Consider the following 27,284-nt stretch of genomic DNA (forward strand, 5'->3'; position numbering starts at 1 on the left):
CAAAGAACCTCTTGGGAAGCCCTGTTTCCCAGGGTGTTCCCAAAAGCAAACCAACTACCTTACTACAACTTTCAGAACAAAAGGGACAATAGATAAAACTGAGCTTTTGTGACTTGACATAAATGACAAAAATTATTAGAAACAAACAGTTCACTGTATTCCTAGGAATAACAGGAAATTGTCATAGGATTAAATAAATGAATGTCTCCAACTTTCTCAATGAGTCTCACTTAAAAAAAAATGGAGGGGGAGGGAGAGGGAGAAAAAAAGGGAGAATCTGGACTCAGGTGTGTTTTGTAATTGTAATTCTCATTACCTTTATTCTGTTACAGAATCCCGGCAGCAGCACAGGTGTACTCTATGTATGTGCGGCTCCCTTGTGAGGGCACCTGCAGCTCCCTCCTCTAAAGTTACTAAACGTGCCACCCTACCATAGGACATTCAACTAATCTCAGTGGAACATAGAAAACTATGGTATATGTTTTCAAGAAACAAAGCAGGGAGAAAACAGGACAAAGGACTGCATTCAGAACCCAGAGAAGACAACGCACAGTCATCCCCAACTTCTGCTCACATAAAGCCCAAATCTTTGCTAGCCCATTACAAGTTCATGACCAAAATTATCTCTGTTAAATGATTCTGAAATAATACGTTATCTTCAACTAAAGAATGTTTTTTCTCCCCAATAACAGTCTGTAGGTGTTGAGATTACAAAATTGAGATTTTTAAAGAGCTAACCCAATATAGAATTTAAACTAAGATAGCTCATCTGAAAAATCCATTAAAAACTTTTACATTCTCGGCCGGGAGTGGTGGCTCACACCTGTAATCCTAGCACTCTGGGAGGCCGAGGCGAGTGGATCGCTCGAGGTCAGGAGTTCGAGACCAGCCTGAACAAGATCGAGACCTCGTCTCTACTAAAAGAAAGAAATTATATGGACAACCAAAATATAGAAAAAATTAGCTGGGCATGGTGGCGCATGCCTGTAGTCCCAGCTACTCGGGAGGCTGAGGCAGTAGCATTGCTTAAGCCCAGGAGTTTGAGGTTGCTGTGAGCTAGGCTGACGCCACGGCACTCACTCTAGCCAGGGCAACAAAGTGACACTCTGTCTCAAAAAAAAAAAAAAAAAAAAAAAGCTTTTACATTCTCTGTGTTTTCTCTTTATCTTCCTTTTTCTTATCTCTCACCCACTCCTAATTAACTCGGTATCTCCAACTTTTAAAACTTTTCTAGAAAGGACTTGAACCTTAACAGGATATATAACAAAATTACAGGCCTCAAGAAACATGCCAGAGACAGTAAAGAACTGAGTTACAAGTAGCACCAGGTCCATTTGCAGGAGAACTTGAACATGAGTCCCTGTGATTCTAGGTTCTCTCCTGAACTACAGTCTGCTCTCTATGCTATATGACCTTCACAGCAGAGATGGGAACGTCAAGGAAAACCCTCTAACACAGGCACAATTAAGTGGTTCAGCCTGGCAGCACGCTCTGTCAGGACTCAGGGATTTATGTTGTGATATTGACAAGTCAACAGAAACCCAGATTATAAATTTAACATTTAGAACAATTATAAATTGAAATAAGTGCAATAAAATATACTCTTCCAAGGGAAATTTTTAAATTATAACAGATTTCCATTATAGAAGGGACACACAAACCATCTCAGGTTGCAGGCCAGAGGATGAATTATAGAGACAATCTTTCTTTCAAAGCTCTAACTTTGGATCTATGCGTCCAAATGTGCAATGCAGTCCTCAGCATTTTACTGGCCACCCCTATAACCCTGAGGATATCATTTAAACCCACAGTTCTTAAGTAACCAGCATAATTTTTTTTGAGAATATTATCTGACACCCATAAAAATAAGAAAAGATGAGTATTTTCAAACACATCTAAACCAAAGGCGACTACTCCCACCTTCGCTGGTCTGGGCCACCATCAGCTCCTCACCAGATACACACAACTACCCCTGTGTCAAGACACCCTATTTACCTTCTGCCCCCAACATCAAATTTATTCTTCACATAGAAGCCAGTGGGATCTTTTCAAAATAATGTCACAAAAATAGAAAAAGAAATAAATAGCCACCAACTACCAGGTCTTCCTCTCCCACTACACTGAGAATAAAATGCCCAATGCCTTACTATGTACGGCCAGACAAGCCCAATACCATCTGGCCCACTCTTCATCTTAACTTCCAACCCTCTTCCCTCTCCTCACTAACCCCAACTCCACTGACCACCTCCTCTGCCTCCCACACACGAAGTCCAGGTCAGCCTCCATTCCTCTGGACTTACTATTCTTTCTGTTCCCACATCTTGAAAAGGGGGGTTTCTTTTCATTCTTTAGGACTCTGCATAAATGTCCTTATCATCACCCTAAAGTGTTACCACTGGAATATAAGCACCATAAGGGCAGGAACTTCATCTGTTCTGTCCCCCAATCACCTGGCATAGTGCCTGGCACACAGTAGACACTCTCCACATTTGGTGAACAAATAACTAAAAAGAAAACAGAAGAGGCAAATCTAGAGAGAGAAAAAGTAGAACTGTGGTTGCCTAGGGCTGGGGGAACAGCAGGGAATGGGGAATGACTGCTTAATGCATGCAGTTTTCTTTCTGAGGTGATGAAAATGCTTTGGAATTCAAAAGAGGTGATGGTTGCACAACTCTGTGAATCTACTAAAAACCACTGAATTGCAAATGTTAAATGAGTGTATTGTATGGTATGTAAATTACACCTCAATAAACCTGTTCTATCAAAAAAATGAAAAACAAGGAAAAGAAAAACATAAAAGGAAAAGAGGAGGAAAGAAGAGAGGAAGGGGAATAGTTATCAAGCTTCAGGTTAATAACTATCCTCTATGAGAAACTAATGAAAACTAGAATACTCTCACACCTCTATAACCCATACATGGATCTCTTGGGCTTCTATGAGCCACCCTTGCTTTAGGGAAGAAAAAAATACCCTTAGAACATTGCTCTCCAACCTTTTTGGCACCAGGGACCGGTTTCATAGAAGACAATTTTTCCATGGGGATGTGGATAGTTTCAGGATGATTCAAGCTCATTACGTTTATTGTGCAGTAAAACCTCTCTGGTAATGATAATCTGTGTTTTCACCCACTTCCCACTAGCATCACTACCTCAGCTCCACCTCAGATCAGCAGGTATTAGATTCTCATAAGGAGTGCACAACCTAGATCCCTCACATGCACAGTTTACTGTAGGGTTCACACTTCTATGAGAATCTAATGCCACCACTGATCTGACAGGAGGTGGAGCTTATACTGCGATGCAAGCAATGGAGAGTGGCTGTAAATACAGATGAAATACACTGTAAATACACTTGCTTGCTAGCTTGCCCACTGCTCACTTGGCCCACAGCCCAGAACACAAACTAGTATAGTTAGAAGAAAAATAATTATTCTTTGGAAAAATCAAATGTTCCACATGTATTAACAAAAGCAAAGATTTTGCAAATATCTTCCTTCGGAAAAACCAGTATCTCACATCATGACAACTAAGAGCATGATTTAAATGCCAAGTGATCGTTTTTTATTTAAAGGATCTGAGGATAATCACCTTTGCAAGTCCTGCTCGATGGGCTCCTTTAGACTCCATGTATGCAAGGTATTTGTTGAACTCCCGGAACTCCTCCATGGTGGGTCTGAAGGTCATTATCTTACAGCTGGGGTTCAGAGGACTCTCCGCCTCGGCCACCTCCATGACAGCGAGGGCAGTCTCTGCAATGAAGACAATATGTTCATCATACTGAATTATTCTGTGCTTAGGGTCAGCGGTCACTTCTCCCAAATGGCATGGAAGTTCCCCAGCAGGAACTCTTCTCTCTAGTGACTTCCCACTCCTAGGGAAACTCCCTCACCTCTCTCTGGACTCCCAAAAAAAAGAAGGGCCTCTAACCGCTCCTCCTGCCAAGTTCCTATTCCTGGCATTGAATCCCTATCCTGACCGTACTCCAGCCTCCTCAGAATTCTCCCAAGTAAAAACGAGTTTTCTACCTTTGGAAGTTTACAAGATGCTGCTCCTGTGTACCACTTCTGAAAAGACACACACGTGCACCTCTATAAAGGCCTAGACTAGGTTCAACATCCCCAGAACGGAATTTACAGATTGTCATAACACACTTTCCTATAATAATTTGCAAATGATTCATTCAGCAAAATAGTCAGGCATCAGACTAAAGTACTAGAAACACAGAGAGGGGTAAGATTTGTCTTCACCTTCCAAGCTCACTCCCTAGAGGCTGAACAAACTTCACTACAAAAATATACACAGGAAGGAAAAACTAATTCCACCTGGGTTAATCAGAAATCACTTCCCCAGAAAGGGGCGGAGTTAAGAGTTATAAGAAGGTACAGGAGTTGGCCGGATGAGAGAAAGAACATTCCACAGTGGAAATATTTGGAAATATTGCAGGAATGGAAGAAGTTTAATGTGTCTGGAGCTTAGAAAGCAAAGATTACAAGAGATTAAGGAAGAAAAGTTGGCGGTAGGTTTTGCTATGAAAACTTGGACTTAATCTTTCTGTCAATCGACAGGATGATTCCTTCAACAAACACGTACTGAGCACCCAGGAACTGACGGGCACAGGGCACGCGAAGGTGAAGCAGCAGCGCTGGAGAGACTGCCTCTGCCCACCTCCAGGGTCATTAGGACCTGGCATCTGACAGCTCAGACAACAAATACTCTCAGAACAAATTTCTTTTTCCTTTTTTTTTTCAATAAATTTAATTTGCCTGACAGAAAGAAAATTGGGAAGGGGGGATGGGGTGGATAAAAGGAGAAAACATGTTATGAGTTAACTAGAGGTGAAAACAGAGCAGGGCTACAGATAGCAACATGGTCATCATTACGTTAAAGAAAGCTTAAATTAGTATCTATTCCATGATGTGAGGGACAATGAGGAACATAAAAATTAAACCCCACCACCCTTTAGGAGTTTATAATCCAAAGGAGAAAATAATCTGCACAGAGATGTATTAATACATGGCAGAAAATATTCTGGATTCTCCCTGCCTCAGGAAGGGGGCACGCAAAGAAAAAAAAGCTTCCAGGCTACCTCCTTTCCCGCCTCCCTTCACACGTGCACAGGAGCACGCAGCCAAGGCCATGGGCTGCAATATAGAAGTCTCTCTACATACAGTGACCACATGGTCCCTGACAGGCATCTGGATCTGGCCCTAGCCTATTGTGGCCTCGTCCACCTCACTGCCTGCATTGTAGTTTGTGCTCCAATAATACTGACTTGTGCCTCTGTACACAAGTAAAGTTCTCTGTGCCTTTGCACAAGTTATTAGAACAGCCTATGCCTGCTTCCTCCTCACCTGGCAAACTTCTGCCCACCCTTGAGATTTCCCAACCCTCTGGAAGAGGCCTGGGTGAACCATTCCTGTGTTCCCACCTCCCTCTTTGCATTCCTCATTACAGCCTGTCTCAACTGTTGGCACTTCCGACCACCCACTGAGCCACCAAGTCCTCCAGGGAAAGGCAGACTCGCCATCTCTTTAAGTCTGGCACCCAGCCTGGCTCACAATATCTGCTGCAATAATTATTTGCCAGCTGAATGAAGGAATAAGTGCCAAGTGCTAACATATTTACATAAAATGATAACAAATTCAGGAAGAGGAAAGAATTGGTCCCAAACACAGTAAAGTTACTTAGAAAACAGATTCATTTGCATGACTGGCAAAGAATATTAGAATAGAAAAATCTGAGCAGTGAGAAAAGGGAAGCCCACATATTACCTTTTTAGAAACATTTGGTACACAGAAGGCAGCGTTCCTTTTCCCTGAGCCAAGAACAAGGGTGGCCTGAGGATTTCTCTAGGCAGAGGAATAAGTCACGAAAGAAGAAATTAGAAGTCCAGCCAGTTATTCAACAGTTATCTAATGCCTAAGAGCTGGGCAGGTATTCATCAGAGAATGAAACAAAATCTCAACGCTAACGGAGTGAAATAGACAGTAAGTAAGTAGTATGTGCTATGAAGAGGAACCCAGGGGAAGGCAGATAGAGTGCTAGGGACAGGCTTGCTGTGGTACACAGTGTAGGCGAATGAAGGCACAGCAGAGAAGCAGAGACCTGAAGGGGGAAGTAATCACACAGACACATGGAAAAGAGCATTTTGGGCTGAGGCAACAATAAGGAAGGAGCCTCTTGGGCTCTTCAAGGAAAAGCAAGGAGTTAAGTATAGCTGCTACTCAGTGAGCAAGGGGAAGAATGGTGAGGGGTGAGGCTGAGGAGTAAAGGAGTTTGGGGTTTACTCTGAATGACATGAGAAGTAATCAAAGGCTTCCCCACCCCCACTTCTTGCTATCCAGTTCTTCATACTCAAACATCCATTTCCATCCAAAGAGATGACACTGCCACCCTTCTGGACAATCTGATGCAGAGAAGTGAGCTGGTTCACACTTTGAAAATCTCATTCTGGGCCGGGTACAGTGGCTTGCGCCTGTAAACCTAGCACTCAGGGAGGCCAAACGGGAGGATAGCTTGAGGTCAGGAGTTCCAGGCCAGCCTCAGCAAGAAAGAGATCCCATCTCTACTAAAACTAAAAAGCAATTAGCTGGGGAACTAAAATAGAAAACATTAGCCAGGCGTGGTGGCACATGCCTGTAGTCCCAGCTACTCAGGAGGCCGAGGAAGGAGGATCACTTGAGTCCAGAAGTTTGAGGTTGCTATGAGCTAGACTGACGACACAGCACGCTAGCCCAGGGAACAGAGCAAGACTCTCTCTGTTCCAAAAAAAAACAAAAAAAATCTCATTCTGGCTCTTGTGTCTAAAAGCACAAGGCTGCAAGCAGAGAGATCAGCAAGGAAGCAATGTGCACTAACCCAGGCAAGATGAGATGGTGGCGTGGCTCCGTGGTGGGCAGAGAGAGGTGAAAAGATTGCAGATATATCCTGAACAAAATTCCTGACAGAAGTGAGAGAAACAAGAGTCAAGATTTCTGGTCTAAGGTATAGAACAATGGCTCTGACAAGAAACTGAGGCATGGAGACCGCTAAGACATGCAGCAAATTGGTATCAAACCTCAGCCCTTGACCTAGTTTGCTAATTGGTCTGGGAAATATACTTTGCCCCTTCCTAGCATCACTACTCCCTTGATTACACAAAACTAATTCTACCTACAAATCAGGTACATATATTAAAGACCTAGTTAGCTTAGGTTTTAGACCTTTCTCAATCTATAAAGTTAATACATGATCATCATAAATTTTTAAATATGTTAAAGTATCTAAAAACTTAACTTTGACCCCACCACCTAGATCTTTGCCAATATGATAGGCAAAAAAATGTCTAGGGTTAAGTTTCATTTCTTTCTGGTCTTGACCTGGAGCTCTTTAAGTGCTCTGGGGTCTAAATGCTAGATTTTAAAAAACAAGAGTTTCATTTCTTTGATTATTAGTAACACTGATCATTTTTGAACACACATAACCCTTTTGATTTCTTTTTTTGGTTGCCTACTTATATTCTTTTTTTTTTTTTTGAGACAGAGTGTCACTTTGTTGCCCTGGCTAGAGTGAGTGCCGTGGTGTCAGCCTAGCTCACAGCAACCTCAAACTCCTGGGCTTAAGCAATGCTACTGCCTCAGCCTCCCGAGTAGCTGGGACTACAGGCATGCGCCACCATGCCCGGCTAATTTTTTCTATATATATTTTAGTTGGCCAGCTAATTTGTTTCTATTTTTAGTAGAGACGGGGTCTCGCTCTTGCTCAGGCTGGTCTCGAACTCCTGACCTCGAGCGATCCACCCGCCTCGGCCTCCCAGAGCGCTAGGATTACAGGGGTGAGCCACCGCACCCGGCCGCCTACTTATATTATTTACGCTTAGAATGTACAAAGTTTCTGCTGAGTTCTTTCTGGTCCACGTTTGTCATCATTAAACTTAATAATGCTAATACAATTAAATTCCCAGCCCCTCCTCTTTCTCTTTTACTTTTGTTTCTCTGAGCAAGAAGAAATTTAAGTTTAAAATGCTCTTGCAGTAATGTTTCTGGGAAACAGTGGAAGCATTTCCTAATGTTTCCTGTTATATTTTGCAACAAGCAACACCATGATTTTTAGCTGAAGGTGATGCAATAATCATTTTTTCAAATGCTACCCTTCTTTTTTTTGAGACAGAGTCTCACTCTGTTGTCCAGGCTAGAGTGCCGTGGCATCAGCCTAGCTCACAGCAACCTCAAACTCCTGGGCTCAAGCAATCCTCCTGCCTCAGCCTCCCGAGTAGCTGGGACTACAGGCATGCGCCACCATGCCCAGCTAATTTTTTCTATATATATTTTTAGTTGTCCATATAATTTCTTTCTATTTTTAGTAGAGACGAGTTCTCGCTCTTGCTCAGGCTGGTCTCGAACTCCTGAGCTCAAACGATCTGCCTGCCTCGGCCTCCCAGAGTGCTAGGATTACAAGCGTGAGCCACCGTGCCCGGCCGCTACCCTTCTTTAGAGACTGAGTCCCCAAAGTGAACAACAACAATATCTCTGATGCTACCTTTGTTAATTTCCTTCTACAGAGCTGGCCTTTAATATTTCTGAGACCACCTAAAGCAAATAACCATATTTATAGCAAGTAACCTCGGAATTTTTTTAATGAGCTAAAAATCTTTTCCATTAAGTGAAGAAAAGTCCAGCACTAACTCATAAAATTCCCTCCCATCTTCATTTTTGAAACTTTTTACATGATCATAAAGGAAAAATATCTACACTTCACATTTCAATGATAATATATTTTTATTTGGTAATAAAAAAAAACTGAGGCTGGTACTTTCCTGTCAAATATCACATTATATGCTATATTGCTTTCTTTGTGTCCTGTATTTCTTATTTGTATTCTCTTATTTAAACAACTTCTGTGAGCTAAAAACTGATGGCTCTCATCATGTGAATATTAGTTTCTTCAACAAGGCCTGTCACGCCAGGTGCAATGGCTCACACCTGTAGTCCCAGCACTTTGGGAGGCCGAAGTGGGAGGATAGCTTGAAGCCAGGAGTTTGAAACCAGCCTGGGCAACACAGCAAGACCCTCCCTGCCTTTACAAAAAAATTAAAAATTAGCTGAATATAGTAGCACACACCTGTGGTCCCAGCCACTCAGGAGGCTGGCTGAGGTGGAAGGATCGCTTGACCCTAGGAGTTCACAGCTGCAGTGAGCAATGATCAGGCCACTGGGCCACTGCACTCTAGCCTAGACAACACAGTGAGACTCTGTCTCTTAAAAAAAAACAAAAAAAACAAGGCCTTCCATGGAACAACGCCTTCCATGATCTACACTACTATTAATAACTATTATACTTCTGAAGAGAACAATTCTAAGATCTACTGTAAAGCACAGCCCCTGGGAGATACAGCACTCACCAGTTTAGCAGATAGTGCATTAGGCTAAAAAAAGAATGAACCTGGGCCCTGCTTGAGGCAGATGGAGGTCCAGCCTTTTAGTTCCAACTTTGCAGCTCACTAGTTTGACCTCACACTGAGCCAAGCAAGCTCCTGCTTGGTTGGGCATCGTAATGGGTTGACTTGTGTCTCCCAAAAAGATATGTTGAAACCTAACCCCCACTACCTGTGAATGTGACCTTATTTGGAAATAGGGTCTTTGCAGATGTAATCAAGATGAAGTCATATTAAATTGGGGTGGGCCTTAACCCGATATGACTAGTGTACTTTTAAGAAGGTAAGAGACAGACACAGAAGAAAGAACACCATGTGAAGATGGAGGCAGATATTGCACTCAGGCTGTGGTAAGCCAAGGAATGCCAAGGACTGCTGGCAAACACCAGAAGCTAAGAGAAAGGGACAGAACACATTCTTCCCTGGATCCTTCAGAGAAAGCACGGCCCTGCTGATACTGCGATTTTGGCCTCCTAGCCTCCAGAACTGTGGGAGAATAAATTTCTCTTGTTTTAAGCCATCCAAGTTTGTGGTAATTGTTACAGCAGCCCTAGGAATCTAATATAGGCATCAAGGGCTAGACTGGAGGGAAAGAAGTAGAAGACCACATTCTCCAATCTTAGCTTTATTGATAGTAAAGCTCATAATACTCTCACCTTCCATCTAACTTCATCTTTCTCAGATTGTTCCAGGCTTGGGAGGAAAAAGGCCATTAGCACACTACCCAGGTACTATCCAGGTACTGAATCACACAAGGCTTTAAAGGCTGCCCTTTCCTGTCATCCCAGGTCCCCACAGGCCTGGGCCCTAACAAAGCAACACCACAATGAAAAGCCCTTAGCCTGTTGACTCTTTTTGCCTGAGCCAGCCCTCATTTCTCTCCCAGAGGTCCAGACACTTTTTCTTTAATCCTTTGGTCCCATTCAGATCTCCACTCCATCTTGTTCCACCAGCCTGCAGAAACCACGAGTAGGAATGGAAACATGAACTCTGGGAGACAGTTCTGGGACAAAAGAGCCAAGGCAACAAATGAATCAGTGCAAAAGTTCCTTTCACTTCAGTCCAGAGCCTGGGCTGCGTCCCAAAAGGAGGCTCCTGAGAAGGAGTGATACAGGTAATTATCTAAGTGCTCCCCAGCCATCTATATTGGCCAACGCACAATCCTGATCACATCCCTCTTACACCTTTGGTGGATGGGAATGGGCAGAAGTCATTTTCCTGGGCAAACTGATTATGGCTTCTCCTTCTCCTGTTCACCAGAGATCTGGTAACAGATACATAGGCATTTAGGCCGTCATTTCCTAATAATAATAACAAGAGCCCAGAACAAGTATTCAGAAAAGTCTGCTGAAGCCAGCAAAATTGCCCCAACAACTCATTCTTGGCTCTACCCAGCATGATAACTGCTTTCCTGGGTCAGGCTATATTCAGGTCTAGACTGAATATAGGGGCAGGAGAAGCAATTTTTCTTACATGATGCCCACAAAGTAACTGATTCTGATTGCAAACCTGCAACTTCCTCCCAGCAATAAATCTTATAAAACATTTATGTGTCCACTTCAGCCTTGTATCAATTTTTCAAACACATTGGATCAAATTTTAATCACATCTGCCATTGCCTGTTTTTTTCCATTCTTCATCTTTTACAGTACTATAAGTGTCCATCAATCGGGGACTTGTTGAATTAGTATGGTACTTCCATGAACAAAGTAGAGGTAATCTAAAAGCAATGAGGAAGATCCTGAAGTATAAATCCAGAATTATTTCCAAATTATACTGTAAAATGTAAAAAGCAAAGTACACAACAGAATTTGTAATATTCTACTTTTAGTATAGGGATTGAGATTCAAACCAATAAAAACGGTCACCTATGGGGAAAAGCAGAGACATGGAAGGAAGCAAAACATCTGTGAATGTAGTTCTACATATACTTTTCACTCTGGAATCACGTAAACCATTTGTATAATTTTAAAATTAAATTTTGAAAAAATATGTCCTAAAAACTGAAAAATTAACCTAACTATACATTAAAAGTCAGTGGCATAAGCAAATAAGGAAAAGAATTGCTTAACTAATTCTGAATCACAGTATTTAGGCTGTAAATCCTAGTAGGATATATTTTGAGGATATAGAACAGAAAAAAAATTAAGTTACATTTAGTTGTCAGATTCTTAGTAGTAATACTGGTATTTTTTAATTATTACAGATATAAGATACAGCAAATAAGTAATAATGTCAATGTCCCTAGGAACCAAATTTTCGTTTTAAATATAGACACCCATATAAAATCAAAAAAGTTGCATAAAAACGTAATTAGAATTTGAAATATCAATATGAACTCATTGTTTTTTCTCTTAAAATACCATGTATTTCCCAGTACTGCCCAAAGAAAAGGGCATAGAAAGAAAGACAAAAGAGTAGCAAAGATTATCCAGTGCATACAAATTGTGGTCTCTACATACCATGTTCCAATAAAAAGAACCTGGGATCTTTGAAGAAAAGGTTAGTTCTAGATCTGGGACAAGAAATCTACAAGATGTGACTGGACCATGTTGCTCCAGAAAGCAAGCAAGCTATCAAACACTAATGGAAGGCAGATATCACTGCAAAATGAACATCAGTACTGGAAAAATTAGATAGCATGTGCCTCATGTGCCTCCTGATATGATGTACTAAGGAGGACACATCATCACATATGTGGCATTCCTGCCGAAGATGTGTAACTTAAATCTAATCATCAGACAATATCAGAGAAGACCAAATTAAGTGACATTCTTCAAGATAAGTGTTTTTGGCAGGACACAGGGGCTCATCCCTGTAATCCTGGCACTCTGACAGGCAAAGGCAGGAGGATCGCTTGAGCTCAGGAGTTCGAGACCAGCCTGAGCAAGAGCAAGACCCCATCTCCACTAAAAATAAAAAAATTATTGAAAATGCTACAAGAAGATTGTGAAGAAAAAAAAAAATAGAAAAATCAGCCGGGTGTGGTAGTATGTGTCTGTAGTCCCAGCTACTCGGGAGGGTAAGGCAGGAGAATCACTTGAGCCCAGATTTGAGGTTGCTGTGAGCAAGGCTGACACCACGGTACTCTAGCCCAGGTGACAGACTCTGTCTCAAAAAAAAATAAATAAATAAGTGTTTTGTACTCTTCAAAAATGTCAAAGTCATAAAAGACAAAGAATGAGAAACAATTTCAGATTAAAAGACTAACACAATGTATAATCCTAGATTGGATCCTTGGATCCCAAACCAAAAATAAATTTTTTGTCTTTTCTTTTGCTTTAGGGAATGCTAGTGAGACAAATGTTGACATTTCAATAAGATCTGTATATTTACATAATAGTACAGTATCAAGATTAATTTCTTGATTTTGATAACCACACCATGGTTATATAAGAGAATGCCCTTGTTTTTAAGAAAGGGGTATTATGTATACATACACATACACCCCACAAGAGAGGAGTGAGAGAGAGAGCGCGAGCGAGTGAGCAGATGTGCACACACAAGAGAGAAAATGATAAGCCTGGAACTTTAACATTTGAGAAATCTGGATGAAGGGTATGAGGGACATCTTTGCTCTGTTTTACAAATTTTCTTTAAGTCTAAAATTATTTCAAAATAAAAAGTTTTTTAAAAACTGATGGTGTCATGCCAAAAGGACACAGGAACTTTGTGGGAGAGGAGATACTCATGGTGGCCCAATCCAGGCTGTTGGAACCTGGCTGCGGTGAAGAGGATATCCATGCAACCGTGGTGGCAGCAATGGGAGACTGACTACATAAAGGCTTGAAATGGGAGCCAAGTTCCTTATGTCAGAGAAAGGAGTGTACAACTAAACAGAGGGAAGAAGTGAGTTAACCTGTGGTGCTGAATTGGAATTGGAGGTATTGGTGTAAAGTCACAGTGTGTGTGCATATGTGTGCATGTGCATATGTATATTTGTAGCATGCGTATATGTATACACAGAAAATTCCTTAGCTCTGCCCACTGTGAGGCCTTGGGACCAGCAACACTCCAATAGCAATGAGTGTTGTGGAAACCACAAGGGATTTTGGATCTAGGTCCAGCTGCTCATTGCAGAAAGATCCAATCATTGAGACAATGAGGCCTGCCAAGGAAGAAAGGAATTTTTAATACCACAGAAGCTTTGTCTAGAGAACAGGAGAAGCTCTGACTAACAGAGATCATGGGCTTTTAAAGGAGGAGCCACATGCCTTGAGGCCAGGTTGCAGGCAGGCTGTGGTGTAACTAACCAGGGGCCACCTGCATAGGGGGCAGGTTGTGCGGGATGGTGAATCTTGGGTCAGGAAGTCTGTACAGGGGCTTTCAGAGTCTCAGCTCCTTTGTCTTGAGGAAAATCCACCATTTCTATTCTAGGAAACAACTCAAAAGGTCAAGTAGTTAAGGGAGAGGATTACATAGGGGTCACTGAAATTTGTTCAATGGGGCCAGTTACATGACCTCTTAAATCTTGGTTTTTAAATACCATTCTCTACTTAAAGGAACCAGGGCTTCTTGGATAAAAGACTGACTCCAGGGCTGGAGCACAGAAAGTACAAGGTAAGCCTGGAATATCTTATTGTACCAGAAAGTAAACAAATGCTCAAAACACAGTGGAGATATGCCTAAAGGACATACAATCCAACTTGAAGGGGTTTCCACTAGCTACATCTGGGAAAAATTGAGCATCAAAATAAATAATGATAGTAATAAACTATAACCAATTAAATAAAACAAGAAACCATGAGTCCATAGTGAAATAAACACACTACTAAATATTTTTAAATCTGTAAGTCTATAATATTCTTTTTTAAAAAGCTTCAGTCACCATTGGAATGTATCCACATATTGCTCCACAGATTTGTAAATAAAAGGAAAGAATCAAGCCTTTAACTTGCCGTTCCTGAACAAATGATATTTTAGGCTAAGCAAAGAGTTGATGGCATAAAGTTCTTTTCAGAAAATTTCCAACTATTAAATGTAGAAGAATTAACATAATTATAATATAAGATCATCATTTTTATAGTCCCTAATAAAGAATCTAAGGGACCATCCTCAATGGATGCTAAAATCACGAGGTGACAAGTTAATAGTAAGCTTTATAATGCAGGAATCAGGCTCATCACAGTGAAATAACGAGACACAATATGATGGAAAGGAAACACACAACACCACCTGTTAATCATTCTTACCTAAAAAAGTAAATCTGAAGCTAAGCCAAGTCATTAAATCTTACTACCAGTTTCAGGAAATAGAATGGGTAGAGGAACAAGTTGAATATCGCCACAAAAAAGCACTATGCCAGATCCTGAAGGTGAGGCAGTCTACATTCCAAAGCCAGTGGGGAGCAGTCAGGGGTGAGGATAAGGGACTGTTACAGAGTGAAAAAAGACCCATGATACAGAGGAATAAAAACTATATGCATAACTACTAGCCACTGGATATTTGCACAAAAAAGCAAAATAATGCAAAAAAGAAAAAAATAAGATTAAAGAACAACAGCGCAACTAGAACAAAGGTCTTTACTATGTTTTATATGTATATACATATAAAATAAATATATCTATATACATATCTATACTCTATTATTAACCTGAGAATGTATTAGAAAAGTTCTCATTTAAATGGCACAAATTAGGACACTGAACCCTTTAGATTCAACACTCTGGCGCTTTTCCCCCCCTTGGACTCTCTGCACTATTACTTTCAACTTGTAATGGTCAATGGCTAAATATGTGCGTTCCTTTGTCACCAGTTAGCTTCCACTAAGTAGGCAACTATTAGAAAATGGGGGCTGGGCACTGTGGCTCACCCCTGTAATCCTATCACTCTGGGAGGCCAAGGCGGGAGGATCATTTGAGCTCAGGAGTTCGAGACCAGCCTGAGCAAGAGTGAGACCCCATGTCTACTAAAAAAAATAGAAAGAAATTATCTGGACAACTAAAAATATATATAAAAAATTAGCCAGGCGTGGTGGCGCATGCCTGTAGTCCCAGCTATTCGGGAAGCTGAGGCAGAAGGATCACTTGAGCCCAGGAGTTTGAGGTTGCTGTGAGCTAGGCTGACACCACAACACTCTAGCCCAGGCAAGAGTGAGACTTTGTCTCAAAAAAAAAAAAAAGAAAGAAAGAAAGAAACGAAAGAAACGAAAGAAAGGAAGGAAGGAAGGAAGGAAGGAAGGAAGGAAGGAAGGAAGGAAGGAAGGAAGGAAGGGAGGGAGGGAGGGAGGGAGGGAAGGAAGGAAGGAAGGAAGGAAGGAAGGAAGGAAGAAAGAAAGAAAGAAAGAAAGAGAGAGAGAGAGAGAGAGAGAGAGAGACAGAAAGAAAGAAAGAAAGAAAGAAAGAAAGAAAGAAAGAAAGAAAGAAAGAAAGAAAGAAGAAGAAAGAAAGAAAGAAAGAAAGAAAGAAAGAAAGAAAGAAAGAAAGAAAGAAAGAAAGAAAGAAAGAAAGAAAATGGGAGAGGGGGCGTGCTGATAAACTTACATTTAGTCTTGGCATGTGCCATCTGCAACACAATAACCACCTAATTTGTTTTGTTAGAAATCCTATCATCCTTTCCCCGATGAATGAAAGTTTCCATTCATCTCAAACAATACAATGATTAGCAACCATATTGATTAATTAGGCCATTCAGGTTGAGACACCAGAGTAAACAAAAGGTTACTGTAACAGAAGAGGACAGTTACTCCCCTTTCGAGCAATTAAACTAAATTGACATCACAGCAGGGACCTAGCCAAACTGAGGTCCATTCTATACAAAATTACCACCACAATGGGAGTTGAACTAAATCATTTTATAAATCTCTTTCAAACTGTGATTGTCTCACTTAAGAGGCAGCCAGTTAAAGACACAACAGACCCTAGAGCCAGACGGAACTGGATTCTAGTCCCACCCAAAAGTCTCCTCCATGTAGTAGCTATGTGACCTCAGGAAAGTTAGGCCTCTGTTTCCCCATCAGTAAAACGGGGTAACAATACGGATGCAACTGCATTGTGATGAGGTTCCAATGAAAATGTAAATGTAAGAATTTAACACATCGCCAGGCTGTAGTAACATCTGTGTGCTGGCTTTGGAAAAAAAAAAAAGACATGCAAATTAAATTTCTTCTATTAGCTTCTTCCCCACTGCCTACAGATGCTCAAATTTATCCCAAATAATTTTTAAACACTCCCTGTATACTATGTCCCCTCCTAGACTCATCCAAGCTACAGCCTTCTCTCCCCAACCCCTTTCAGACAAACCCCGAAAGCGCATAGCCTAGACTCACTTTGTTCAGTTCACCTTCCACTCAGTCCTCATCCCCACTGCAATCTGATATCTGTCTCCACCAGCGCACCGAAATCACTCTGGAAAAAGTTGCCAGTGACTTTTCAGTTGCTACATTCAAATTGTTGTTTTTAGCCCTCTTAGCAACTACTCTGGAGAAACCCTCTCTGGCATGGTTTTCGTGGAAGGTGGGATAGCATCTCCTACTCCCCCTCTAATGGTCACTCTACTCTCTGGAACTCCTTTCCAGGCCTCTCCTCCTCAGCCAACCCCTTCACTATTGGTATCCACTGCAAGGTTCTTTCTGTGGTTGTCGTCCCTTTCCACCTGACAGAGACACTATGAGAGATTTCATCCCTGCTGGCCTCAACTGTCCTTACCAATACCTCAGAAACACAGGCCTCTAACCCCTGAATCCAAGTCAACTAAATTTAAATGCATATTGAACACAGCCATTTGAAGATGAATCTTAAACTGTACACAGTCAATACTGAATCTGAAATTTAGCAACTGTAAAAAGAAATCTTCCTCCAAAGACTGCTCTCCATCTCATAGTCTTGATCATGGCTCATCAATCAATCCACCCACAGTTTAGCTTGCCTCTTTGTGGCCAGCACTGTCCAGAGCTAATCCTCAAAGAGCTTACAAGTGCAAGAGGGAACAAGTACACAGGTAGTTATATACCACAGGCCGGGTGCTGCAATAAAGGCCAGCACAGAGCACAGGGGAACCATTGGAACAAGAACAGTGGGAGCTACCCTTTAACAGGGTAAAGGTGGAGAGGGAAGTGGGAAGTGAAAGCATCTCCTACACAGCAAGCCCATCCTCCACCGCAAGGCCCACATCAAAATCCCAGAAGCCATCCCAAGCCCACCTTCTCTCACTCTCCACTCCTAAGTAGTGACCATTGTTGTCTACTCAACTTCCTAAGCATCTTTCATATCCATTCTCTAGTCCCCATGCCAACTGTTAACTATCTCCTAAGTCAAGCTCTGGTCCTTCCTTTCTTCAACTACCTCAAGAGTCTTTGCTGATTTCCCCATCTTTAGTTCAACTTCTTTGATTCTCTTCTATACATCTATACAAAATATGCTCTATACAAAAATACAGAGCAAATTCTCTAGACACAAAACTGATCATGTCATCCCTCTGTGAAACCCGTTAATAACTCAATATCATCCCTTTATGGAGCCATGGATCTAGCTCCTGCCTTCACATCCAGCTTCAAAGACTCCTTTGGCACAAATGAAACCTTTGCTTCATTCTAATCACTCAATGTTACCAAGGAAGCCATACCATTTTCCTCCTTTGCTGTGCTACATATAGACATATGTGTCACGTGTATGCCGTTACTGAGTACTTCCTGTGAGCCAGACATCTGCTAACTGCATTGATATGCATTCTCTTATTTAAGTCTCATAATAATTCCATTGAGAGAGTGACCATGAATGTCTCTATTTCACTAAAGATGGAGAATAAATGCTTGCCCAAGGTCCCCAAGTTAGGAAGAGCTGAAGATGAGATCTGAGCCTAATCTAAGATTCTAACACTCACATTCCTAACTATTGTACAATTTGCTTGTCCTTCCCTCACTCTTGCCTATCTGGCAAAACCCAACTTTCAACATTTAACTCATGTGCAGATTGCATTATAAAGTCTTTTGGGCAACACTCCTCACCAATGATTTCCTTTTTAAATGTTCTCTTTGCAATCATTGAAGTACCGGGAAAAAAGAAAAAGAAAATAAATAAATAAATGCTCTCCTCACCCTCACTCTATGAAAAATATAATCAATTTTTATTATTCCTGTATTCTGTATTTGCAAAATCACCTACTCACTAACATTTATTTATAATTCCAAATCAATACTTGTGGCCCTTGCATGGTCATTCAAAGACATGCACAGAACAATGAAAAATTTAATTTCCTGATGTACGCATTCCCAGCTGAGGTCAAAAAAGGCCTTCTTGGCCAGGCACGGTGGCTCACGCCTATAATCCTAGCACTCTGGGAGGCCAACACAGGAGGATTGTTTGAGGTCAGGAGTTTGAGACCAGCCTGAGCAAGAGTGAGACCCTGTCTCTACTAAAAAATTGAAAAAAATTAGCCAGGCAACTAAAAATAGAAAAAATTAGCTAGGTGCATTGACACATGGCTGTCATCCCAGCTACTCGAGAGGCTGTCACAGGAGGATCACTTGAGCCTAGGAGTTTGAGGTTGCTGTGAGCTAGGCTGATGCCACTGCAATCTAGCCCAGGCAACAGAGCAAGACTCTGTCTCAAAAAAAAAAAAAAAAAAAAACACCTTCTTATTTCAGTTCTCATACTGAAAACAAGATGTCTTCTGCAGTTTATTTACTCTGTTTTTTGCATGTTTTAGGTTTTTGTTGGTGATTTAGATATTTAAAATGGCCCCCAAGTGTAATGCTAAAGTGTTGTCAAGTGTTCCCGGGCACAAGAAAGATATGATATGGCTTATGATTTAAAAAAAAAAAAATGTGTTACATAAGCTTTGTTCAGTCATGAGTTACAATATTGTTGGCTGAAAGTTCGACGTTAATAAATCAACAATTAGATATTAAATAAGGTGTCTTTAAACAGAAACACACATAAAACAATACGATATGTTGAGCAGTTGATGAAAATGCTGTGACCAGAGGATGGCAGGAACCTAACCCTGTATTTCCACTAGTGGCAATGTTTCAGTATTCACTAATTCAGTGCTCATGGTGACTTTATAGAACCTAACTATCATTGATCATGAGAATCAACTATATCTTAGCCCTCATAATAAGATCATTCATGAAAAAGCCCCACCTCCAAGAAGCTCCCCCAACAACACGGGTGAGTCCAGGAAGCCAATCCTACACACTACAAGTGACATGAGCTGGCTCAGTCACTCCCCCAGGAACTCAGAACTGGGGAACACAGAGAATGTCATGAGAGACTGTGCCAGCCTTTGTCTGCCTTTTGCATAACAAAGAATGTGAGAAGGAAGGAGATAAGCAGAGAAAAGTAGAATCAAGAGAATGCACAGCTCCAGAAAAAGATAAGGAGAGTGGGGAGAAACTAAGTCTAAATCATTATAGGTAAGTTGTACAGTAGATGTTTTAGGAGTCTGCATGTTCAAGAGACTGCAGAGTCTGGAGAGCCGCAATCTACATTACAACAGACATTCCAAGTATGATTAAATTTGTCCTATCTAAAGAGAATTGAATTCAGAACTGGGCAGAGTGGGGAGAGAAATGGAAACCTGTAAGGCATTCTTCTTGCTGTTAAAGGTTCAGTAGAGGTGGTTCAGCTCTGAAGTAACCGTTCTGCCAATATTCTTGATCCCTATATAATTACTAAGGAGGTGTGTTCATGAAACAAACAGATGCAGCAACTTCCTGCTCCCCAGATCTCAGCCAAGGTGCTATGATCCTGGACGCAGATGCTTCAGTTTTCTATTTGTAGCAAAGATAGCAATTCCCTTGACAGCCCGTCCTGCAATCGTGTTCTGCGAGACATCCCTGGGGACCCAGCCAAGAGCCTACTCCTGCAACCTTCAACAACGCCCTAACACCTAACTGCCAATATTAAATCCCTTTCAGTTTAAGTTAACAAGAGCAGCATCTATTATCTGTAATAGAATTTTGACTGATACAGTTATCAAATATAAATTGATGACAATGGAGTGGGAAAGAAACCTGGCATACAATAGTAGATGAGCATCAAATGAAGGTTTTATTCATTACCTACTTGCCTTTTGCTAGTAATCCCTTCTAATAATCCATTTCTTGCTGTAATCCTAATGAAATTAACTTGAATGACTCAAAATTTATTCTACAGCATTGAGTACAATTAATAATTAAGCTATTTAACAAAACTGCCCAGCCCCCTATTGCTACTTATTCTTACTGGTCTACTTTAGCAGAAGCTCCCAATCACCCTCAGCTTAACCAGATAAGAGATACTCTGCATTCTCTCTGAAAAACACCACTGATTCCTACACACAAGACTAAGTAGGTATGTCTATTATATCCAAGTATCAGTTGATTTCTGTGCTTAGCAAGTCAACAGTGTTTATTTCCAATCCAGTTTATGCCAACTGTGACATTGATATATAATTAAATATTATGTAAATAGATGAAATGTGAATACAACAAGTTATTGTTTATATAAAATTTAAGTTGAATCCTTTGGAAAGCCCCAACAAAGATGAGATGATAAAAAAAAAAAAAGAAGATCCCAAATGAGGTGATGTGTGGGAGTTGACAATTAAAGGTTAGGAGGTAGAGGAATTTGTAAAAATCTAGAAGGATTCTGGCTCACATTATTTCAAGTGACCTAATTCTCACTCCACTTTAAAAAAAAAAAAAGAAAGTGAAAGTGGTAGATGCTGTATTGTTGGTGCTGTTTCTGCAAGAGAAGCAATGCAGGACTCCAAGGTATGGACCTTTACTCAATGAAAAGGCTTTGTAGAGCTTTGCCCTACAAGAAGATAAGCAAATGAATACATACTTATTAAGTTTTAAGTAGAAATAAAAGAATAGATGCATATTTCTTTATCATTCACATCTTTAAACAACTAAAAACTACTCAACTTTTGAGAAGAACTAGTGTTTTATAGGCATGAAAATGATGAAAGGGGCCAGAAACAGGGGCTCACGTCTATAATCCTAGCACTTTGGGAGGCCAAGGCAGGATGATTGCTTGATGCCTGAAGATAAAGACCAGTCTAAGCAAGAGCGAGGCCCTGTCTCTCTGAAAAATTGAAAAATTAGCCAGGTGTGGTGGCACCTGGCTGTAGTCCCAGCTACTCAGAGGCTGAAGCAGGAGGACTGCTTAAGCCCAGGAGTTTGAGGTTGCAGTGAGCTATGATGATGCCACTGCACTCTAGCCCAGGCAACAGAGCAAGACCCTATCTCAAAAAAAAAAAAAAAAATGAAAGGTCAAAATTTGTAACTGCACATAACTATTTCCCTTAGCCCCTCCTCATTACCAAGGCACCCACCCCTGCTTTAGGAAATAGTCAAATCAGTAAAAGAGTTTAACGTGAGTTAAAGAAAAACCGGGTTAGGGGTGGTGGTAAGGAAAGAAAAACTACCTATTGGGTACAATGCACACTATTCAGGAGATGGGTACACGAAAAACCCAGATATCAGCACTATGCAATTCATCCATGTAACCAAAAATCACCTGGACCCCCAAAATCTATTGAAATAAAAAAATTTTAAAAATTAATCCTAAGCAGCCGGGCGAAGTGGCTCATGCCTGTAATCCTAGCACTCTGGGAGGCCAAGGCGGGTGGATTGTTTGAGCTCAGGAGTTCGAGACCAGTCTGAGCAAGAGGGAGACCCCATCTCTACTAAAAAAAAAAAAAAAAAATAGAAAATATCTGGCCAACTAAAATATATATATATATAGAAAAAATTAGCCAGGCATGGTGGCACATGCCTGTAGTCCCAGCTACTCGGGAGGCTGAGGCAGGAGGATTGCTTGAGCCAAGGAGTTTCAGGTTGCTGTGAACTATGGTAACACCACTGCACTCTAGCCCCAGCAAAAGAGCGAGCCTCTGATTAAAAAAATGTATGTAAAAAACAGTCATTAAATATGATCAATATTTTTACTGATGGATTCTCCTTCCAAACTTATTATTTTACATTTGAAGCCAAATATAATCTCTAATCTGAATATCAGTAAAACTTAGAAACACGTAACAAAAATGCATTTAAAAGTTATGAAGAACGTAAAAATCATTTTAAAAACATGCAAACTTAACACTGTATCTGACTGTGAGAAATCTGTGACCCTTATGAAAAGGAGTTAAAATGAGAAATTCTGAAGTTTTCAGTAAATGTAGGTTTTAAGAAAAAACTTAATTCTCCATTAATTCCAATTTTTAGGAAAATTACAAAACTACACTAAAAGTTGGGTCTAGACAGGAACAAAAAGTTATGCAGCTAAGGCCAACAAATACTTCTGCTTGAACAGAGAGATTGTTCTCCGGCAAATATGAATTTAGAAACCTAATTCATTTTCTAAACCCCTATTTTTATGCAATTGGATTGATAAACACACCGGAAGCCAAAGAGAGCGATTTCAACAGTTTCCAAAACTTCCATTTCACAGGATTGTAAACTCACACTAAAAGCCCACTGGGCTTGCACTGTCTCTCTCAGAGGCCCTGGGAAGGGGAAAAGCTTCCTTCCCAGCACCCGGCAAGAGCTCCCTGAGTCTACCAGGTCCACCCCACCACAGAACCTGCTGCAGCTTCCTGGCAACCACCGCCAGCTTCAGCCTCGCCTGCCGGCTGGCACTCAACCAGCAGCAAGCTCCTTGCCGACTTCCGGACTGCACTACCCCTGCACCTCCACGTTGCCTGAGAGGACTGGGCACCTGGGTTGCAATCCTCATCATCGTCGCTTCCAGCAGCTCTCCAGTGAAACCTGATTAGTTTTACATGAGATTAGTATCAAAAAACTCATGGGAGACATGTAAATTACTCATTCCTAGTTTCAAGCATAAAAACAATGCCTAAAATTCGAGATACTTTGAAATCATATTTAAAGGCAATTTAATGTTATTCCAAAAGATTCACAATCACTTAAACCATTCGTGGTACCAGCTACACTGAAAACAAGAGGATGAAAAACATCAGACACAATAATCTGACTGTCCTTGCTTTGTTCATTATTAATGAATGTGAGAAACACTCTTTCAGAGAATCATAGTAATTTGCACATTTTTTGGTAGCTACATATCCAAAAGACCAAGCTTGAAGGAAATGGATTTGGTGTGTTTTCATCCTATATGCAATGTTAAATGGCACAGTACTTTCCAATGTTTATTGGTTGATCATTTATTCCTTAATCCTGATACCAATACACAGCTTCCTTGACAATGCAAATGCATCTATTTTCAATGTTTACTACATAAATTTAATCTTCCTCAAAGTCTCAAATATTTAACTTATAATAAACACGAATATGAGCATGACATAAGCACAAAGTAAAATCAGTCTGTTCCCCAACACTTGATTATAAAATATGATTTTAATAAATACAAGACCAAACTTATTAATGTTCACAAAAACTTTATATAGGCCATATTTTGTCTGATTGAGTTATAATTTTTCTTTGTTATTAAAAGCAAAACCAACGTCTCCATTTACCCTTTCTTGGTCTCCAATTTGCCTGGTCTTAGGGAAGGGGGAGAGGCACTGTGTCCATCCATCTGCAAAAACTCCTTCAATAGCATGATACTGAGAGCTATCTTACTGAAATGAACTTTTTAAGAAAAAATCTGGCACTTGTTTGGTTCTTTACTATGCTTCAACATATGTTACTTCATTTTCATTCTTAAAAATTCTCTGTGAGATTAACAGGCTGTGACTATTCCCATTTGAGTGATGATGAAACTAAGGCTCAGAAATGGAGATAACTTTCCTGAGGTCAGATGGCAAGCAGGTGCAACACACTGCAACTTCCGTATCCCCAGGTCCAGGTCCAAATGGAACGGACCTCTTTGCTAGGCTCTCCAGCAGCCACGGGAAAGAAAAAAAGAAAGAAAAGAAACCCCCACCAAGGCCCACTAGATTAAGAACAAACCTGTAGCACCCGTCCACACAGAATTCTACTCAATTTTTAAGCATGTAATCCAATGTTATTTAACCTGTCCGAGATCAGAGGGGGAAAAAAATAGCAAGCTTAGAAATCCTTTCTTAAGAAGAAACCTAAAATGAGTAAAAGAAAGAAAAAACTTTTAAAATGGCCCAAGAAAACTGCAGAGCAATTTCATCTAAGAGTATTGATGAAATTTCCTCTTAAAAATGAACAAGCAAAATCTAAAAGCACATTAAAATAATAAACTATAACCAAGGGCTTATCATAACCACGAATGCAAGAATGGCTTAATGTTAGTATGTTTGTTATATAATTCTGTTGTGTGTGTATGTAGATAAAAACAAACAGATATAAATGTACACATGAACATCCACATATTCTCTAGCTCTATTCACTGAGAAGGACCAAGATCTTAGCTTCTAAATACCTGGGGTAGGCAAAGCTCCAGGTGAGCCTAGATACCTCACTGTGCCCATAAATGAAGGGAGTGCTCAAAGAAAGGTAGAACATGTAAAATGGACACAAAACCCAGCTTGAAAAGTTCCTATGGGTGAAACCTAAAACAATTTGAACATCAGTACAAATAATATTAACAGATAAAACCCATCAAATAAAAAAGAGAACAGTTAAGTTCTCTTAACTGTTAAGTTCTCCAAACTGATAATAAATAAATATATTGAAAACTTGACAAGAAACAAGATATTTACATAGTTTTGCAAAAAAAAAAAAGAGTAACTTTAGAGCTCAGAAACATAGACAATGTCTTAATCAAGCAATCAAAGTCAACATCTCCAGTAAAAAAACAAAATGAAATGGTGTGCCACTTGGTAAGATGCAGTGAAAAGAAGAGAGCATCACCTCTGTGATATTCCTGCCAAAGACACCTCAAGAATCCAATCGTGAGGAAACATCAGACAAATCAAAATTAAGAGACAGTCTACAAACTAACTGGCCTGTAATGTTGAAAAGTGTCAAGATCATGAAAATCAGTCTCAAATCTGTATTTGAGACTGAATGTCATTTAAAAGACCTAAAAACAAAAAAGTGGCAATGCATCATTCTGCACTGGATGCTTTTGCTACAAAGAACATTAGTTACTGTAACAAATGGTGAAATATGAAATATTAGATGACAGTAATGTATCAATGCTAATTTCCTGATTTTGATGGAAATTGTAGTAAAGTATAAAAAATATACACTGAGTTATTCAGGGATGACAGGGCACGAAGAGAATGTAGTCTCAAATTTTTCAAGGAGATAAAAGTTCTTTGTACTGTAAATGCAAATTTTCTAAAAGTTTTAGACTGACCCAAAGTAAAGGAAAAAAAACACAAAGGAATAAATTTAAGAAATGTGCTAGATTTATGTTAAGGTATTTTGAAAATGTCCATTGTAAAGACTTAAAAGAAGACATAAATGGAAAGGCATACCATCCATACTGTTGGGCAGGAAAACACATCTCAAAGATATTTCTCTACGTTAGTCCACAAATTAAAGACAGCCAACAAAAGTACAGTAAGTGTTTGGAACTTAACATTGATTCTAAAGTCAAATATAAATATGCTAAAGGAAAAATAAACAAGAATAGCCTGAAAAATTCTGAAAAATTGAAAGCCACAACAATTAAAACATTCAGGTAATAGTACATGAATAGATAGATCACTATATAGGAATAAAATCAACCTAAATGGCTTTCAATATTGTATTAGATAAATAAATTATGGTACCACACAAATAATAGAATACCATGCAACCACATATAGGGAGTTCAATACGTACTGATTTTTCTTTTAATTTTTTTTTTTTTAAGAGACAGGGTTTTGCTCTATCGTCCAGGCTAGAGTGCAGTATCATGATCACAGCTCACTGCAATCTTGAAATTCCTGGGCTCAAGCGATCTTCTGGCCTAAGCTTCCCAAGTAGCTGGGACTACAGGTGCACACTACCACAGCCAGCTAACTTTTTAATGTTTTTGTAGAGACAGAGTATCCATGTTGCCCAGGCTGGTCTTGACCTCCTGGCCTCAACTGATGCTCCTGCCTCCACCTCCCAAATGCTGAGATTATAGGTATGAGCCACCATGCCTGCACTGTACTGGTATTTTTAAAATCACCTTCAAGTCACAACATTAAATTAAAAAATAAATTAAGAACAGTATAGATACTACCATTTGTGTAAAAAAAAATGTATATATATATACACATTTAGAACATTTCTATAAAGCCCTAAAAAAAACTGTTTCAAACTGTTTAACGGTGGTTAACCAGAGAGAGGGAACAAGCTGCCTGAAGGCCAAAAGTGAGAATATGTTTTTACCCTTTTATATCTTCTGAATTTTGTACTTGCATACTTTGTACTGCCTATTCAAAAACAATAAAATAAATATTATACATTTATATAAATAAAATGAGTTTTAAATAAACAAAAATAAATTATCAAAAAAGAAAAAGTGCTCACTTCGGCAGTACATATACTAAAATTGGAACGATACAGAGAAGATTAGCATGGCCCCTGCGCAATTTAATAAAAAAAAGAAAGAAAAATGAATTTGCCTATCGCAGAGCCAGATTCTTCCCTGCTAATGAAAGCAGCCTGCATGTTATACACTGAGACGTGTCAGTAAAGTGCCCAAATTTCACACAAGGATTCCTCTTAAAAGTTAGACAGACAATTGATAGGCATTTAGGTTGACTTAAAAAAAAAAAAAAGATAAAACCAAAATGAGATAAGCTACCTGACCAAAAAAAAAAAAAAAAAAAAGCTTATACCTTTTGTCGCCCACTCAAAGGGATGCCTGTGGCTCACGCCTGTAATCCTAACACTCTGGGAGGCCGAGGAGAGTGGATCATTTGAGCTCAGGAGTTCGAGACCAGCCTGAGCAAAAGCGAGACCTTGCCTCTACTAAAAAAATAGAAAGAAATTATATGGACAACTAAAAATATATATAGAAAACATTAGCCGGGCATGGTGGCGCATGCCTGTAGTCCCAGCTACTCAGGAG

At 40.1% G+C, this 27,284-nt stretch overlaps 1 protein-coding gene and 1 non-coding gene across 5 annotated transcripts in view; one reads left to right on the forward strand and one right to left on the reverse strand.

Annotated features, from left to right (window-relative positions):
* KDM4C (lysine demethylase 4C) overlaps window positions 1-27,284 on the reverse strand; it is a 358,852-nt gene that overhangs the window by 319,962 nt on the left and 11,606 nt on the right. For 3 of the 4 annotated variants that reach the window (XM_045563844.1, XM_045563846.1, XM_045563847.1), the window contains exon 2: window positions 3,588-3,748. In XM_045563844.1, coding sequence (XP_045419800.1) covers window positions 3,588-3,731 — 144 coding nt within the window. In that variant the 5' untranslated portion in view covers window positions 3,732-3,748. Of the gene's footprint in view, window positions 1-3,587; window positions 3,749-6,857; window positions 7,082-27,284 lie in introns of those variants that run through there. The other variant, XM_045563845.1, reaches the window with a different exon arrangement.
* LOC123646741 lies at window positions 26,733-26,834 on the forward strand. Its single transcript, XR_006738000.1, has one exon. It is a non-coding gene; the product is annotated as a U6 spliceosomal RNA (small nuclear RNA).

The sequence above is a fragment of the Lemur catta genome, chromosome 10 (assembly GCF_020740605.2).
Source record: "Lemur catta isolate mLemCat1 chromosome 10, mLemCat1.pri, whole genome shotgun sequence".
NCBI classification, from domain to species: Eukaryota; Metazoa; Chordata; class Mammalia; order Primates; family Lemuridae; genus Lemur; species Lemur catta.